This window comes from Pseudorasbora parva, chromosome 3, assembly GCF_024679245.1.
Source record: "Pseudorasbora parva isolate DD20220531a chromosome 3, ASM2467924v1, whole genome shotgun sequence".
Classification (NCBI taxonomy): Eukaryota; Metazoa; Chordata; class Actinopteri; order Cypriniformes; family Gobionidae; genus Pseudorasbora; species Pseudorasbora parva.
Window position 1 is genome coordinate 61,946,548 of NC_090174.1, and position 19,301 is coordinate 61,965,848.

Genomic DNA, 19,301 nt, shown 5'->3' on the forward strand with positions numbered 1-19,301 from the left:
CACTAGATTAGAGTCGTCTAACATAAATACTGTTGTGTTTCTCACAGAAACCGATCGGTTCGTGTCTTAAGATATCAATGTGTCGTCACGAGCAGCAGGGTTTGTGTGCATGTTGTCTAAGCATGTTTTTTTTTACTCTCATATAGTTGTTACCCATTCACATGCATTATGACTGGCAGACAGCAACGGCTGAGTTAAAAATCTTAATTTGTGTTCTACTGAAGAAACAAAGACGCCTACATGTTGGATGCACTGGAGGTCAGCAGATAAACATCACATTTCATTTTTGGGTGACCTATCCCTTTAAGCTATTCATAGTGTCATTCACTACATTCGTTGCACTACAATGCAAAATAAATGACGATACTACAGTATTTTTTTCATCTTTTTCCAATTTTTGCTCTCTCTGTAATAAGAAGTGGAAGCAGACCTCATTGAGCAGGGAGAAAATGCTGGAGGGACTGCCTTCAATCAGGTCCAGACAGCCCTGGTTGTCCTGATAACGTATGAAGGACCACTGTAGCCCCTCGGTCACATACTCCTCCTGCTGGGCCTTCAGGTAATGAGCCACAAAGTGCTGCTGCAGCTTCTCGTTAGCGTAATTAATACACAACTGCTCCAGGTTGTTCAGGTGGAAACATTCAAAACCGTACACATCCAGCAGGCCTGTAGAAGACACCAGTCAAGAATTAATTGGTTTTTAGGAGTATTTCATTTAGAAAACAGCAGTAAATTATAATCACACATTTAAGGGTAAGTTCACCCAATTACTCAGCCTTATGTCGTTCCAAACCCATAAGACCTTCCTCCATCGTCATAACAGAAATTAAGATATTTTTGATGAAATCCTGTTTCTAAATTATCCATAGGCAGCAACATCATTGCAACTTTCAAAGCCGTTCAACCTTTTTTTTAGCAGTTTTTGTGCGCTAAAAACACCCCAAAATAAAGCTTTTATTCAACCATTTCCTCTCGTCTGAATATATACATGAATAGCGTAGGATAATGACGTTGAAGAGAAGAGATGGGTGAATTAAGTTATTTTTGTTTGGTTTTTTTGCACACAAAAAGTACCCGCTTCATAACGTTAAGGTTGAACCACTGGAGTCACATGGACTATTTAAACGATGTCCTTGCAACTTTCAAGGCTCAGAAAGGTAGTAATGACGTTGTTGCCTATAGCCCCGTTTCCCCCGAAATTACCCGAGCTATTTGTACTAGGAACTCTTTTTTTTTTCTCTTTTTTTCAGATGTGTTGCTGTCTGCGTTTCCATCACGGACAAAAGTATCGTGAAGATTATTCGGGTGACGTAGAACTGAGTCTTTCAGCGTCCCACTGGATATCGTCCTCCGCAAATAAACTTAATAAAGCCTGAAAGGGCTGTCATTTTTGAGAAAAATCTAATTTAAACGGATGTCAAATATCAAGCAATGTATTCCAAAATATACTAGCCTAGCCTAATTCATTTCTTTATATTAGCTGTGTCTCATTTCGTTAAATTTCGAAAGCTGCGTCCTCCGAAGGAACATCCTGTGTAGGTGGAAATGCGGCTATTGTGTGGTTCAGAAAGCTCTTGGATTTCATCAAAAATATCTTAATTTGTGTCCTGAAGATGAACAGAGGTCTTACAGGTTTGGAACGGCATGAGGGTGAGGAATTAATGACAGAATTTTCATTTTTAGGTGGACTAACTCTTTATATCTTAAAATTATATGCATAATAGACTGTAAAGTAATATATTTAATATTAGAATTAAATTAGTAAATAGTTAAAATATGTACCAATAAAGTTGCACCACATGGAACTGTCGGCACACATGCTGTTGTTGATGAAAGAGACTAACCAGTCAAACAGCCTGAAAATTAAAATAAAAACAAAACAACAAAATAAATATTGTAATTGAAATACTTGCACCAGTATTATAAAAATATCTCCAGTTCTTCAGTTTCCCTTTAAGTATGAGTTGTCAAACATACCAGTTGATATTAAAATAAAAAAATTGACGGTACCAGCATGTCAAGCATTCTCATTTGTATTTGTTTAAGCATTGTCTGAGCATCAACTGGTTTTTTTACAGCGTGTTTTACTACATTGAGTTATGTAGCCAATCAGACATATCTGTTGAGTGCATGAATGCAACAGCCTATCAGAGGTGCTAGTAAATTAATCACAATCCACTGAAAACGCACATTTTGGTAAGCTCAACACAAGCCACACACTTATAAATCCTTTTAATTATAACCAAGTGTAAACACTACGTAAATAAGACATTGATTGTACAATTAAGACTTGTTATAACAGGAGTTTTCGCAAGATTAATAAAAACGCAATGTGAAATACAATCCATGTACTTTCTACTCTGAGGTTTAATATGTCTGTTGTGTTCGTCGCCGCATGAAGTTTACATTCACATCAAATTCACATCCGTCAAGTTCTGGTCTGGTGAGATTCAGTGAAGAAAATACACAGAGACTTTTTTGGGGATTTCAAGGCAATGTATTTCAGATCGTATTTTTCTTAACCTTGATTTCTCACAACTTGTGTTTTTCTAGGCGAGTCAGAGTGAAATGTGGCGTTAATAGAGTCTCATGAACATCCAGCCGGTCAAGGTCAGGATTTTTTGTTTTTCATTTTAGGATGAGCTATCCGTTCAATTCAATAGTTTTTGCTGTGGTACCAAAATTGGTACAGAGAACTGCAAAATTGCACTGGTACCGACTACTGAAATGTTGGTATCACGACAACCCTAAGTATATTGCATTTAATAAATAACGCAACACGCATGTTGCATTATCTATAAAATATAGCTCTACGAATATAAAATGTGTAGCCCAGTTTATAGGTCTGATATTCCTGGTAAAATAAAGGATAATAAAAATAAATAAAATAATTAGGTCTGTGACTTACTGCGCATAAATGGCTTTAGCAAGACAGTCTCTGCGGACGCCACACTCCGACTGAGAGCAAGGCTTGAGGACGTTCTGTTTGCCAGCGCGAAGAGTTCTCACTGTCAGACACGATTGCAGCTCGTCTAACGGCACCTGCAGCAGGGCAGCGGTCTTCTGCAGGAAACCTGCACACAACATACAGAGTCATAATTTAAACAAAAAACATCTTAATTGAGAAGGATTCTGTTTTTAATAATAAATAATAATAATTTGTTACATTCATATAGTGCATTTCTGGGTACTCAAAAGCACTTTACATATAGATGGGGGATCTCCTCAACAACCACCAATGTGCAGCATCCACCTGGATGATGCGACGGCAGCCATTTTGCTCCAGAACGCTCACCACACACCAGCTGATTGGTGGAGAGGAGACCCACTGATTAAGCCAATCATTATATGGGGATTATTAGGAGGCCATGATGGACAGGGGCCGATGGGCAAATTTGGCCAGGATGCCGGGGTTACACCCCTACTCTTTATCGAAGGACATCCTGGGATTTTTAACGACCACAGAGATTCGGGACCTCGGTTTAATGTCTCATCCGAAGGACGGTGCTCTTTGTCAGTATAGTGTCCCCATCACTATACTGGGGTGTAAGGACCCACACAGACCACAGGCCTCACTAACACTTCTACCAGCAGAAGCCTAGTTTTCCCAGTTGGTCTCCAATCCAGGAACTGACCAGGCTCAGCCCTGCTTAGATTCAGTGGGAAACCAGTCTTGGGCTACAGGGAGATATAGCTGCTGGTGCTTTTTGACCCTTTACTTTGAAACACTTTTTTAAAAGGTGTACCACATTCAAGATTTGGAAGTAAACGTGCTTTGCAACTATTGGTTGGCATGTTCTGCATATTAAAATTTTGAACATCCCCGCCATTACATTCAAACTAGATGTACTATACCACTCAGCCTTACGTTTCGTTACAGGTGCAGCAGCTAGGACTCACCACTGCACTCTGTATGAAACTGTACAGTGGTCCTCCCTCTCCCTCAGAAGGAAATTCCATTTATTGATTTTTATTGCTAAAGCACTAATGGGTAAATTACCCATCTATATTTCTAATTTGCTTATTTACCAAAATAGTGTTTACAGGACAAGGTCGTCAAAGAAAATACTATTAACTATTCCATAAACAAAAACAAACACTCAAAAAAAGCACTCATCATATGCACCAAACATCTGGAATGAACTTCAAAATACCTTAAATCTAGAATCACTTCCATCTATAAATACCTTTAAAGTCAGCTCTGACTGAACAGTGGACTTGTTTTCAACTAAGTTCCTTTTAACAACACTTGTATGTTCGTATTAGATAACGTCAAGTACAATGACTTGTTTGTGTAGTGTATGTATAGAGATTAATGATGTATTGTGTAATCTATGTCTTGTCTTTTATGTATATTTTATTTTCTTGAAACTTTTGTCCGCCAGTCTTGGCCAGGACTCCCTGGGAGAAGCGCTATTGTAACTCAATGGGACTTTCCTGGTAAAATAAAGAAAAAAATGTTTTGAAAACCTCCAATGTTCGCCATGTTTGAGCCAGAGTCTGATCCCAGAAGACGAACCTACACCTCAAATATCAAAGATATGCCAGTCTGCGACAGCTTGGTAATTAAATAATCTTTATTTTAGTGCTGGGAATCGATACACATTTTTTTTTTACTAATTAAATAACTTTTTTCACAGTATGACTGACACTAATGTCTCCATAAAACATTAATGACATGGCATTAGAGTATAACTGAAAGCTACCAATTTTAACATTTATTAGGCTTTAAAAAAACTACTTTTAATTTAAGTGATCTTAAAACAATCTTTACATTAACCCATTATAATAAATGTTATATTTACCTGTGGCCTTCCCTGTTAGACATACACAGAAATGTAATAGTTATCAAACACCGTTCTTAATTGGATAAATGATCAATTAAATAAAGCTTAATCATCATTAAAACTACACTTTTCTCTGATCCCTCTGATCTGTGATGAACATTAACGACAGACATCATTAGTCGCTGCTGTGACTTTAAGATCTGTGGCTGCCAAACATGATGCGGACCTGACACGCATCTCATTCTCTCACAAGTTCATTTAAGACGATATTTAACGAATTTAAGACCACTTTTATGAGAATACTCGACAAAACTGGAATTTTGGCAACATTCTCTGTGTCGTTGTTATTGTTTGTTCAAAAGTGAAAGAGAACTCAATGCGTGCATGAGACGCAAATCTGTCAGTGTGTCTCAGCTCCCTATCTTCCTAGGTGGTGAATCAGTATATCGTGTAACATACATGAATGTGGCTGACTCCCTGATCAGTGGCCAGACTACTGAACTAGGAAGCAAAATGAGACGCAGACATACAGCGCGTTTTTTTCTTTCTTGTAGGGCTGTCAATGAATATTCTAAATTCGAATATATCAGGGATGGAAATTAACTTTTTTGTCCACCGGCCACTGTGGCTGGTGGATTTCAAAATCTACCAGCCACTCAATGTTTTAACCAGCCACTTTCTTGTTTTTAACCGACAATGTGTAACTGCACGTGAAAATTAATACTACAAGCTCTACAATACTTAAGCTGTTTATTTAATCTCAAATCTCAATGAAATACTGACATTTTGTCAACCTTAAACACACACAAACCATGAACTGATATATATTTCATTAAATGAGTAGGGCTCTGTGTTCTCTGTCTCTTTTTTTTTTTTTTTTTTTTTTTTACCTGGATGTGGCATTTGGATGATTTGTGTTCTTTTATGGCTTCCAGTTTTAGGTTTTTAGTACCAACAATGAAACTACTAGTTTTGGCATCTCCTGAAGCGTGTTGACGACACACCGAGCAGAACATTGTCAGTAGGGATGCACCAAAATAAAAAATTTTGGCTGAAACCGAAGCACTAAAAGAAATTATGCCAATTATCCATTGCATTTATGGCTAATGCTATGACTGTGTAACTTTACTAAAAATCAAGGCATTGCAATTGCATTAATTAATATTAAAGTTTCAAATAATAAATCAATTACAAATTATGCAAATATTTATTTAGCACATTGCAACATCAAACAGTATAAAATAAAATTCAAAGTAAAATGTTTAACTCGACCTCACTCATGTGTACATTAAATAATAATGTACAGGTCTACTGGCCTGCAGAAAGGTACAGAAATGTAATAAAGTAATCAAATGTAAAATAACTGCATTAACTGTTTAAATGAAAGAGTATTCCTTATTAAACTTACAAAAGCTATTCAATCAAGAGCAGTGAGTGATGTCCTTATCGTTTGTTTGATATTAAACATACAGCAGTAAAAGCTACTGCCCCTTTAAGACCTAATAGAGGGATATGCGTCATCTTTCACGACTGTATAAAGTTCACTTAAGGCATATTCAGACTATGTCTGCTAGAATACTCATCAAGATGAACATGTTGGCATATTTTTTGTGTGAGTTTGTCCGTTTAAGCGCAAGACTTGAAAGATAACTCAATATTTGCGCGCTGTGAGACGGGTGCGCGCTTCCGGATGACAGTGACGGATCTTCTCTCAGCGTGCGCGAGTTATTATTCGCGTCTTCTGGCACTACATCCAGGTAATGACGGCGAAAACGAGTGGTCATATTCTAATGCTAATTTCCATCCCTGGAATATATGTTCGAATAGTTTTTAAAAAACAAATTTCGAAGGTGAAAATTAATATTCGGGAAAAAAAAAGAAAAAAAAAAGCGAAAACTCTTGATCAGCACTCGAAGTTTGTTCATTTAAACCGTTATCTGCAGGGAGGGGGAGGGGGGAGAGAGGGAGAGGGAGAGAGAGAGAGAGAGAGAGAGAGAGAGAGAGAGAGAGAGAGAGAGAGAGAGAGAGAGAGAGAGAGAGAGAGAGAGAGAGAGAGAGAGAGAGAGAGAGAGAGAGAGAGAGAGGTCTGCGCTCTTGGCCATTAGTTAATTTACTTGTTTTTGTGTAAGTAATACATTGTCAAATATGTAGAAACTTAAATAGACAACCTATACAAGTAGTTATGTCTCTTTGTATTAATTTGTCCTGTTATTTACGCAATGCATTGACAAAATGCGCACCCAGATGTTCGAATATTCGTGTTTGTTTTAGAGGGAATATTCGAACGTCATTTTTGAGCAATTTTGACAGCCCTTCTGTCTCGTCGCGCTAAGATGGTTTAAAAGCATTTACATTAATAAGAGCGTGATCATATAATGTAACGCTAGGCAAAAATGGATATAAAAACAAACGTTATTGCGTTAAATATTTTTAATGTGTTAAACTGAAAAAAAGTAATCGCCTGCATGAACGCGGTAATTTGCACAGCACTACTTGTAGGTTTGATTGTATTGTATTTTTTTTAAATCATACTATAAGTGTTGAAACAGACGCTACAGAATAGTGTTGTCAAAAGTACCGACCGCGATACCAATTTGGTACTGAAATGTTAAAAATGTGACGCTTCGAGCGTTGTAATCCTAAACATCTCTGACTAGTCATTGTGCTCATGCACTCATCGGATGTGCCTGTGATTGGCTACAATGATCAACGCACGGTAGCGGTTTGAAAGAACACGGAAGTGTTTGAAACTGTTGTGAAAGCGGGAGCGTTTGAAAATACAAGCAGGAGTCAGCCAGCGGACCGGTAGGCTGATAGACGCCTGCGTTTAAACGCTCAAACGCTTCGTGTGTATCTGTGTAAGCACTCTGTGAAAAGCGTCATTGATGTATTTTTACAACATGTTTGTGAAGCGCTGATCGTAGTAGCCAATCACAGACATTTTTGATGAGTGCGTGAGCACAACGGCCAGTCAGAGGTGTTTACGATTCCGCTCAACAGAGCTCAAAGCGTCACATTTTTAAAATTTCAGTACCAATTTGGTATCGCAGTCGGTACTTTTGACAACACTACTACAGAAAGGTGTTTATCTTGTTACATATTTGCAACTGAGAAACATTTATGCATATTACTTATGCTTTATAAGTGTTGGTTGTGGCAAATAAAGTTTAAGTACTCGGATAACTTAGTGTTATGAATGAATGTATCATAGTGTGTGACATTACTGTCAGATCCAATCACTGCATCATCTTTTATTTTCAGTCTCTCTGAAAGCATGCAGTCAAACTTTGTTTAAAATGAATCCACAGTAAAATGAAGAGAACAAATTAAGTGTCTTATTGACATGATCTGGAACTTCGTTCATTCACGCTTTCCTAATGTTAGGAACAGAAGGAAGGCAATGCAAAGACTGTGTTTTTCCACAACGTATTGTAATCCTCAGAGGCATCTCTATGGTTTAGTTGCTGGAGTAATCCTGTGTTTGCGTCACTTGTATTTACTATTACATGACGTGTGTGAATCAGTGGGTCAGGTCGAAACGAGTGGTTTTGGAACTTAGTTTCAATAAAAGCTGTTTTTGGACAAATGAGGAAGTTTTGAGTTCTGAAACTTACAGGATATTTTTATAATGACCTCTTATATGTCAAGAGTGTGTATATGGCAAAAGGTCACAGTACACAAAGTACTGGGGAGAGGGGAGGAATGTGATTGGGACATGTCACAACCCAGACATGAACTTGCATCACCCATAATAGTACTTTGTCTCATCATGTCTGGAGTATACACCTTACCTAATTCACAGACATAACTTTACTTTTTAGATAAACAAAACAGCAGAAACACCACACCTTTGGAGTGCCCATCAAGATCACATGACTGAGCCTCTTCTGATGCAGGACTGAAGTTCACATTTCCCAGCTGAAGGAGACCTGCAAGGATCTTTGCATAAAACAACAACAATCAAGTCATTAATATTTATTTCCGTAATTTTATGTTGTGTTATTTTGATGCATCAAAACCTCAAGGGTCATAGCACTGAGAAATAGTTAATTTACAATTTTTTTCAGCTCACATGCCTTCTTCAGTGTGACTTATTAACATTATAGTCACTTAACAAGTTTAATTAATCTGTCCATCCACCAAGTGTAATCAGTCTCTAAAACCCCAAAAACTATTAATCTCTAATCATCGTTGAGGTTTTAATGTAATTTTAACCATGTCATAACTTACCCTGAAAATCTGTGCCCGTTTCTTCTCATCAATGCCAAGGTTTATCATGGCATCCACCGTCTCTCGTAAACAGTCTTCTGATCAGACAAACAGAATGCAAGATGTCAAATCTCCTTAAATTCCTTCTGATTCAAAAGACAAATTCTATATTATTGCCCAGATCTTTATATACAGTTGGATCTATACGCACACTATATCGCCTGCCTTTACATAAACATGAACTTTAATGACATCCCATTCTTAGGGTGCTTTCACATCTCTAGTTCGGTTCATTTGGTCCGAACCAAGGGCAAACAATTATACATTGTTGCATTTTTAAGATTTTTTGGTTCCTTTTCACACCACACTGATTGCTTTGGTCCGAACCAGTTGAAACGAACCAAAACGCAGGCACGTGACAACATCCACATCACTCATTGGCCATGGCGTATTTCCTAAACTGCTTTTCGATTGGTCAGAATTTACATGTGGGAAAATTCCAACAGGAGAGGCAAAGCCAGCAAACTATAATAACAAAATGGAGTGACGACTACCCGGGCCAGTTTTGTCCCTGGCCATAATCTACTACACTGTGTGTATTTACCACAGTATGCAAACAAAACATTTCTATAATGAAGGCTCTCAGTCTTCGCTCTAATTCATCCCAAAGCTGTTCTATTGGGTTGAGCTCAGGATTCTGTTCCATGAATCTCAGGATTCATGGGATTGTCAGACTGAAGCGTGATTGGTCGCTCAGAGAACACGTCTCACTGCTCTAGAGTCCAGTGGCGGCTGCTTTACTCCACTGCATCCCACGCTTTGCATTGCTCTTGATGATGTAAGGCTTGGATGAGCTGCTCGGCCATAGAAACCCATTCCATGAAGCTCTCTCCGCTGTTCTTGAGCTCATCTGAAGGCCACAGAAGTTTGGAGGTCTGTAGCTATTGACTATCGACTTCTGCGCACTGTGTGCCTCAGCATGTGCTGACCGCGCTCTGTGATTTTACGTGGCCTACCACGGTACCACGCTTGAGTTCACTGAGCTCCTGAGCGCAAACCATTCTTTCACAAAAGTTTGTAGAAGTGTCTGAATGATTTTATACACCTGTGGCCATGAAGTGATTGGAACACCTTAATTCAATGATTTGGAGGGGTGTCCCAATACTTTTGGCAATATAGTGTATGTCCATCTTTATCTACATTCATACAGTATACTCGCACAGGGCTAGAGCAAGAGTGGGATGAAAATCATTAACTTTAATTCTTGCCTTCTAATGTTTTCTCAGCATGTGGCAACCAAGCAAAGTCTTGTTCCAAAGGCAGCATCCACTCCAGTCTCTGTTTTTCTGTGGCTCCTTTCATCATCTTGAAATCAAACAATAAACAACCAACAAACAAATGAACACACAAGTAAACACAATTGTCTGAATGCCTGACACATCAGAATGTTTGCAGATAATGTACACATAAATGGCCATACAAGTGATAGTATTACTGGAATTGGAAAACTTTTGTAGTATTTGTATAATGTGAACGAAGGCTCTTTACTTCACCTGGTAGAATATGTGAAAGTTTCTCTCATTTGGTGCTTGGATAGCCACTCTGGTCTTCTCCAAGAGATACGTATGCACTGACGCCCCAACCAGCAGCTGAGAGCTGAATTATAAAAATCACACTGGTTTAAAACAATCGCTTTAGGTTCATGCATTGTCCTTCGGACAAGTCAGGGCTCTACATAGCACCCATTTTGGGCGCATTTACGCCTAAAAATTACTGCGTGCGACTGTGAAAAAATATTTAGGTGCACCGGTGCGAGTGAGCCACTCGATTCTCATGAATGGATAATCGGAATAAAAAATACAACTCCCAAAGTGCATAAACACTGAGAAACTGATAGGCTACGTTTCCTACTGCAATCAACTGCTTTTCATGCCTTCAGTCAGCAGAATAAGTGCAAAAAAGTGTGCGACGGACTACACTTCGAGATTGTTTACAAAGTGAAACGTGTGTGACTACACAGCCATGCGCACTTTAGCTACGCCTCACGCCTATGATTTACAGCCAAATCAAAATGAACAAGAAATACCACATTTGGATTATCTTAAACAAGCTCAGAAATTAGCGGATGCTTGGTGCATAAATGCCATCAAAAATTATTTATTAACAATACATTTAAAAACCCCTTGAGTTTAATCTTTATCACACATGCTATTTCAAAAAATACTAAATGTATACAAAAAGCAAGTATATCATGAAGATTTTTGTCTTATCCTGAATGAATCACGTTGGTAACTTGGTACACATAAAAAAAGCGTTTATATTCCTGCTGCGGATTAGCACAGTATCTGTGCGACTCGCCATGGATACAAACAGAGAGAAGTAGATCCGGCTGTAATGTTCTTCCGCTAGACGCATGCCGTTCAGTTTATGAAGCGCCAGAGCGTCAAAAGTTACTACTTGCTATTGGTCCGAGTACTGGCATGATTGCATGTGATACTGATCTTGTACAAAAATCCAATAGTCAAGTTGATATTAAGTAACAATGTTTTAGCCACAACACTGTCTATTTGTGAAAATCAAATTCATAGCAGAACTAATTCGCATTTCCAAGCGATTCGATTCAAATCCTTCTGGCGGCTTTATTTATACTTTGCATGGACTTTTTATTTAAAATATTAAACTTTTAAAGTATAATTTGTACATATTTCTAAATTCAAAAACGTATATGTAAAAAATACAACATTTAACCATGAGCTGCATTAAATGCTTTAGGTGTTTGTTTGTTCGTGTGTGTATTGCTGCTGTACTCTCAGAAGTGATTTGGGGATTTTTAGCTTGTTTTAAACTATGTATAGAATGGTTGTTTCTGAGTATATTTTATGTTTGACACATTTCAGGGTTTTGTGCTGCAATATCCTGCCTTGTCAAACCTTAAATAAACCCTAAACACTATGTAAATGTGTCAATCTCACTTCAGATTGAGCTTCTGTGCCACTTCTGCTGTGCAGAGACGAAGCTTTTGATGCACATCTCATTTGATTGGAAACAGTCTGATTGTGTCTAATTGTTCTAACTGAAATTATTACTTAAATTAACATTTTAAAAACATCTTTTCTATTTTAATTTAAGAAATTGACAGATGATGCATACATTTAATAAGATTAGAAAACATTGATCTTATAATGGTAAAAATGCCCCTGGACATTAACTTAAAGCGGTGGTTCCGTGTTTTTTTTTAGGCTTGGTTGTGTTTATGGGGCGCAGTATAACATGTCTTAATACTTTTCTTTTTTTTCCCGCCGTATTTTTCTTATATTTTACCTTTACTCCACACTGTAATCTGTAGATGGCTAAATGTAGTTTCGTGTGTTTTTATTGGCTGAAGTGCCAAGCACAGGTTGTCCGGAAGCAACGCCCCTTACCATTACGGGCAGAAGTCACATCTGCGGTAGCAAGGGTTTATGATGTCACCAACCCAGGAAGAAGCTCGTTGTAGTCCAAACCGGCTGTTTTTGTAGGCAATAAACTGCCGTAACTTTAAAAGAAAATATCTCTGTTTGCATTGAACTTTCAGCGCTGTAACTTTGCAGATACAGTTTATACTCAAGCAGCGACATTACACACTAACTAAAGTAAAAAAAAAAGTGAAATCGCATGCAACCACCCCTTTAAAAGGACAAATATCGTCCTGTAATACACTGTAAAAAAAAATGTATTGAGAATTGTAGAAACTGACAATTAAATATTGACTCAACAAATTGCTTTCAAATAATTATCCCCAAGCAAAAAGATGCATTGGGGTAATTTTAGCTTATGGTGTAAAGGTTATGAATTTTTTACAGTGAAAGTTATAATTGTAATGTGTTTGATGGATTAGAATGTGCTCCTAAATTTTGACTGTGCTCCTAATTTTTTATAATTAGGAGCACAAGTGCTCCTCAAGAAAAAAGTTAGCATAGAGCCCTGCAAGTAAATCAGTCATTCACTTGTCAGAGTAAAAATTGTGCTTGTCCAGAAAAAACAAGTGTGTGTTTTGTTAAATATAATTTATTCTGAAGCATATTCTCACCAGTGTTTAATCAGCTTTGAAATATTTCAGTCTGCATATGTGATATTTTTTACATTTTTTAAAGGGTATTTTCCCCCTAATCTTATTAAATATAGGCTATGCTTCAGGTTTTATATTATATTCATAAATTTTTGAATGTTTTGAATGAACAAATAAGACATGAAACTAAACCTCCAGTAGGTGGCAGCAGGTGACCGTCTAAATGATTGAGTCGTTTAGTCAATTCATTCAAATGGCTGATTCATTCAAGAATGTTGTTCGTTGTTTACGAATGGGTCATTGAATCTTTGATTCAACCAATTAATTCAAACACTGAATGATTCAGTAACACACACTGTTCCATTGAGATGAGATATGGTTCTACTGTTTGGAATCTTTGTTGCTTAGAATCTTTGTTTGGAACTATTTTCGCTGCTGAAATGGAACAAAAACTCAATATTGCATCTAAAATGTAAGTGAATTAATGTTAATTAAAGGGTTACTTCAGCGATTAGCTTTGTATCAGTAGAAACCCTGGAGTATATTCAAATGATTGTGCTTTCCCCCCTAATATCCCCCTGAGACAAGAGATTTATGCATTTTATTTCTGGAAAAAATTCCTCCTATGATGAAAATTGACGATGTTTGCATTATAGGAGGAATGTTTGCCCAAAGGCTAAAGACTACAGCCAGCAGAGGGAGCCATTTCCTCATGTTTTGAACCCGCGCATGGGGGATGGATCATTTAAACGGAGCTATGGTGAGCAATGTAAGTCTTTTAACTCCTCAAATTAATTTCTATGAAAGTTAAGCTTGCAAAGGCATGAACTGAAACGCGCCAGACTGAACTCGTGTTGTGAATGTATGCCGCGAGTGTAGTCGCGATTACCTCAGCTCTCATCACGAGAGCTCAGCTCATTTATCTCACTCCTGCAGTTAGTGCTCAGTGCTGTGATACTCGCACGGTGACTCACTCATTATATTGAACACACACGTTCAGTTTTTAATTGTAGTGTCTTCACCAACTCAGTCACAGTAAACAAGTAGGTGGCTTTGGGAATGGCCTCACAGTGCAGTGAAGCATTCTGGGAATTGTAGTCTTTCATCCCCATGAGACAAAAATACATATTCTGTCGTTTGTCAGTCGATCGCCACTTACACTAAATGAATGCAGAATCATTCTTGCATTTTGGTCATTTTCTAGTTATTTTTTGTTATTGGCGTTTTAATCAGCTTGTCCGTCGGGCAAGTAGTATTCTCTTTCACTTGTCCCGGACAAGTGGACAAGCGTTAATGTCGACCCCTGTCATGTGCCTGTATTCAATGAAACTGAGAGAAAGCACAACTGACCCGTTAAGCTGAAGCTGAATGTATTTTCCAAAGCGACTGCTGTTGCTGTTGCGTAATGTGCAGGAATTGCCTGGGGAAGAAGGGAAAATGAAAATAAAGGCTTTTAGAATGAGTGTAATGAATATTTTACTAAACATCATAGAGGAAACAAGAGTAAAGCGTCAACTGCTCTGTCCTTCTCACCAAACGCCTCCATGAGGGGGTTGGAGTCCAGTACTCGTCTTTCTATCTTCTCTACTGTGTCCTGGGACTTCTGAGAAGAGGCGGCCACAGTGGCATAATACTTCATCAGACAGCGCGACGTCCATGTCTGAAGAGATATTGGTGTAGTATTTATAACACAGTGATGCCAGTAACGCGTTACTCTAATCTGACTACTTTTTTCCAGTAACGAGTAGGGCTGGGCGATATGACGAAATATATCGTCTGGACGATAGAAAATGTCTATCGTTTTATATTAGGCTCTATCGCTTACGCCACGATAAGGCATTTACGGCAGAATTTTACATCAAGATTCATCTCACGACACGGCATGCCCATGCACGCTGCAATACATAAACAAACATGGAGGAAGACGGTAGTAAACACGGATCAGACCAGGGTAATTCTCAGAGTAATTATGCCAGAGTGGTGGCAGTAGCGCTCAAAACAAACTTCAGACACAGACGCTGCAACGGGCTTTTACGCGTGGCACACCATATAGCCATATATTGAAATATTTTAATGGCAGGTGTAGGGATGGCGAAAACTAAACATTTTCTTGACCGACCACCGAGCCTCATTAGCCGGTTGAAGCCGGTTAACCGATTAGTTTAAAATATGCTGCGCTATTTGAAATAACAGCCGCGAGCCACGCTCTCTCTCTCTCTCTCTCACACACACACACACACACACACACACGCGCGCGCACGCACTGTCCTAGCGCTGCCGCCTCCCTTCCACTCACGTCACTTTTTTAAAATCCCCCACAGCGCGAAACACGAGTCCCGCAAACGCGGCGCTGAGGAGCTTGTTTGTAATTGGAGGACAAATGGCTCCTTAGTTTCGAAATGGTTTGGGTACAAGGTGATCGCGTTGAAAATAAAGGCATTTGTCTAGCGTAAGAAGATCATTTGAAACATTGCCGCGGCTCATTAAAGAAAATGACAGCTCCGAAGAGACGCCGCTTTAGTTCGAGGTAGTGCTAACAATAATAAAGAAAAACGATCAACAACACCTTATGTGTTACCACTGAAATGTAGATATTTCCAAATGTAAGCCCATCTTAAGCGAAATGCACGCGTCTGCTCTGGCTCTAACCTCGAGTGTTTTAGCCTGTTTACTGTCTGCAAACCTTGTGAGCGCGCAAACCCAAACGCTGTGACTTCGAGTCAAATGTTTTTATTGGTTTATTAAGTACAAACAGACGAGTTATGAAAAATTGAGTGTGAAGGATTTGTTCACTTCACACAAAAAGATTTTGGAATGAGATGGCTAACTGTAGTAGCGTTTAGTCCACTGTATAATAGCCTAATTTAGAGATCACTTTTTTTTTTTTTTAAACGACAACTTTGTTCGGTTAACGTTGATACGGTGAACCGTCGGTCAAACGGTCATCAGTTAACATTCCTAGGCAGGTGTTAACTTTACCAACAGTCTTGCTTGAAAAAAAGGTTCTAAATAAAATAAAAATGTAGTCCATACTACCTTTATTTGTTTTGTATATCATTTCAAACTGCATTTCCACATTGCAATTTTGTATAGACTATTCATAAACTGAATTAACAGAAAAATTGCTATATCGTTATGTATATCGTTATCGGGATATCAAATGAGCTATATCGGGATATGAAATTTTGGCCATATCGCCCAGCCCTAGTAACGAGTAATCTAACGCGTTACTATTTCTAAACCAGTAATCAGATTAAAGTAGGGCTGGGCGATATGGCCCAAAACAATTATCACGATATAATTGTCCATATCAGTCGATATCGATAAATATCACGATAAATGTAAAATATTTATTTATTTAAAGTTTAAAGGCATATTTTTGCTCCTGAGTGAAAGATGTAGAAACAGACAGTTAACTGTGGTTTTAAACTATCCTTTATTGTCAAAACATGACAAACACTTCCCAAACAGGAGAACAATTTATTAAAACTGAGGTAAGATTTATTTATTAAAATATTAATTGTGGTAAGCATTTTTTTTTTTTACTTTACACTGTATATAAATAATATCATTTCTTAATTGTGTAAGTAGTAAAACAATAAAAATGCAAGCGGGCAAAAAAAAAAAAAATGCGTTTTGAGTTGAAACATTTTGAGTCCCCCCTCTCTTGCCTCACAGTGGATTGGTCCACCGTGCATCGCTCTCTGTCACACACACACACACACACACACACACACACACACACACACACACACACACACACACACACACACCTCACCGACAATGGGCTGGTCGCGAGAGGAGGGAGAGAGCAAAGTTCATTATTTGTGGAACTCCAGTAAGCTCTGTCTAGTCTATTATATTCATTTTAAACATCAGATGACATTATTTCTCTTTTGATACAGGCAAAGCAGTCATTAATACATCACCAAAGACAAACAATTATGATAGCGATGTACAACTCCGATGTTTTAGTGATTATAGTTTGGTAGCGTTAGCTTGCAAGTCACCCACTACAACTAACAAGGTGATAATAATAATAATAAAATAATAATGCTTTCGATTTATATAGCGCTTTTCTAGGCACTCAAAGCACTTTACATATAGAAGGGGGAATCTCCTCAACCACCACCAATGTGCAGCATCCACCTGGATGATGCGATGGCAGCCATATTGCGCCAGAACGCTCACCACACACCAGCTGATTGGTGGAGAGGAGACCGAGTGATGAAGCCAATCAGGAGAGGGGGATGATTAGGAGGCCATGATGGACAGAGGCCAGTGGGCAAATTTTGGGGGGATTTTTAACAACCACAGAGATTCGGGACCTCGGTTTAACGTCTCATCCGAAGGACGGTGCTCTTTGTCAGTATAGTGTCCCCATCACTATACTGGGGTGTTAGGATCCACACAGACCACGGGGTGAGCACCCCCTGCTGGCCTCACTAACACCTCTACCAGCAGCTCTTGGTTTTCCCAGTTGGTCTCCCATCCAGGTACTGACCAGGCTCAGCCCTGCTTAGCTTCAGTGGGAAACCAGTCTATAAGATAATAAGCCGGCTGTGCGTGAATGTAGTTAATGTAAATTTACCGATGTGTTGGGCTCAATGTTATATGGAAGAACTTCGAAGAAGCACGATCATTTAATAATTAATAATAATAATTTAATAAATAAATTCCATGTGGTGAACCTATGATAAGCAGCCCACACACGTCGCTCTGTTTTATGTCGGCTGGGATCGCCAAAATATCTCCAAACCACTGAAGTTGAGCGAACTAACTTGTCAACGATATCTGTGTCCTCCGAGCTGGTCTTGAGCTCTGAGTTTTCTTCACTATCACTAATTTTTCTCGCTCCACTTCACTCCGATCCTCCAATCCTGTAAGCCACTGACTGTAAACAGCAGCGCGTGCCGCACCCAGAAGCCCGGTCTGCAATACGCATGCGCAGCATTACGCATAACGCGTAAGCATTTTATCGAGAATTTATCGAACTGTTGTTATCGTTATATAGAGGAAAATTATATTGTGATAATTATCGTTATCATTTTATCGCCCAGCCCTAGATTAAAGTAATTTATCCAAGTCAATGTGAGTTACTATTTTAGTAATTTTCCTTTGTAAAAAATTCAAATATATATTTTTGCTTTCTTCTTGCGTCTCGGGGAGAATATTTTTTCTGGAAATATTTTGTCATTTCAACTTAAAATGTCAGGAGATACATTGTTGACGTTACTGTTAAAAATGCACAACCAAAAATGTAAGTGTTGTCAAAAACCGTTGTCATTACTATGTTGAGGCGGCGGGGGCGTTGTCGGAAACTGCTGAATGTAACTAATAAAGTAAATTGTAATCTTAGTTACTTTTAAAATCAAGTAATCTGTAAAGTAACTAAATTACTTTTAAAGGAGTAATTAGTAATCAGATTACTTTTTCAAAGTAACTGTGGCAACACTGATAACACGTGCATTGGAAAACATGAATTAGGATGAATTAGCATGAATTATGCCACACAAACGCCACTTACCTTCCCAGCTCCACTCTCTCCAGAGACGACCAGTGATTGGTTCATGGGCTGCACATGGCCCTGCACATTCCTATAAGCCTCTTCTGCTACGATGAAGATGTGTGGCTTAAATTCCTGTATATAAAGAGACGCTTTAACATTGCCTTCTATATAACAGGGCTTTCTGTAAATCAGCTTGCACTGACTGTTCAACGGTTGAGCTGGCAAATATTTCAGTGTATACAAAATAACCTACCCTTACCTGTACCAGAAAATGGCCATTAAATGTTAGTCAATAATATCTAGAGTGACCTCAGTTTATTTATATCCAACTTCCTGATTTGCAATTTTCCATTAACATTCTCAAGATGTTAAAATAAACCTGAAGTTACCGACCCATGGCATAAATGCAAAAAGGTCCAAGTTTGTGTTATACTTTTGCACAAGGTAATGGCAGCTGGTGACCAAAAGACGTAAAGATTTTAGATTGTTCGGACCTTGTTTTAAATATAAAATGTTAATGACTGACTCTTAACTTCATATTGAATCCCACAGAACCTGCAGCACAACGAACAGACCAGGTGTGCAAACATTGTTTTGACACTGTCTTCCGCTATGACAAAAGGCAGACAGGCGGCTAAACATCATCCTGTCATTATGCATTAAATGTACAGATCTCTAGTTTCAAAAGACAACATAGAGGTGCGGGTGGTATGACCAAAACCTTATATATCATGGTACAAGCAACTTC

At 38.4% G+C, this 19,301-nt stretch overlaps 1 protein-coding gene across 2 annotated transcripts in view; it reads right to left on the reverse strand.

Moving 5' to 3' along the window:
- Positions 1–19,301, reverse strand: part of LOC137071590 (unconventional myosin-XIX) — a 54,682-nt gene that overhangs the window by 25,002 nt on the left and 10,379 nt on the right. The window contains exons 4-13 of one of the 2 annotated variants that reach the window (XM_067439722.1): positions 18,572–18,685; positions 14,578–14,704; positions 14,395–14,464; positions 10,550–10,652; positions 10,265–10,361; positions 9,018–9,091; positions 8,636–8,726; positions 2,909–3,074; positions 1,783–1,856; positions 431–666 (exon numbers count right to left, since the gene is read on the reverse strand). In XM_067439722.1, coding sequence (XP_067295823.1) covers positions 431–666; positions 1,783–1,856; positions 2,909–3,074; positions 8,636–8,726; positions 9,018–9,091; positions 10,265–10,361; positions 10,550–10,652; positions 14,395–14,464; positions 14,578–14,704; positions 18,572–18,685 — 1,152 coding nt within the window. Of the gene's footprint in view, positions 1–430; positions 667–1,782; positions 1,857–2,908; positions 3,075–8,635; positions 8,727–9,017; positions 9,095–10,264; positions 10,362–10,549; positions 10,653–14,394; positions 14,465–14,577; positions 14,705–18,571; positions 18,686–19,301 lie in introns of both variants that reach the window. The other variant, XM_067439721.1, reaches the window with a different exon arrangement.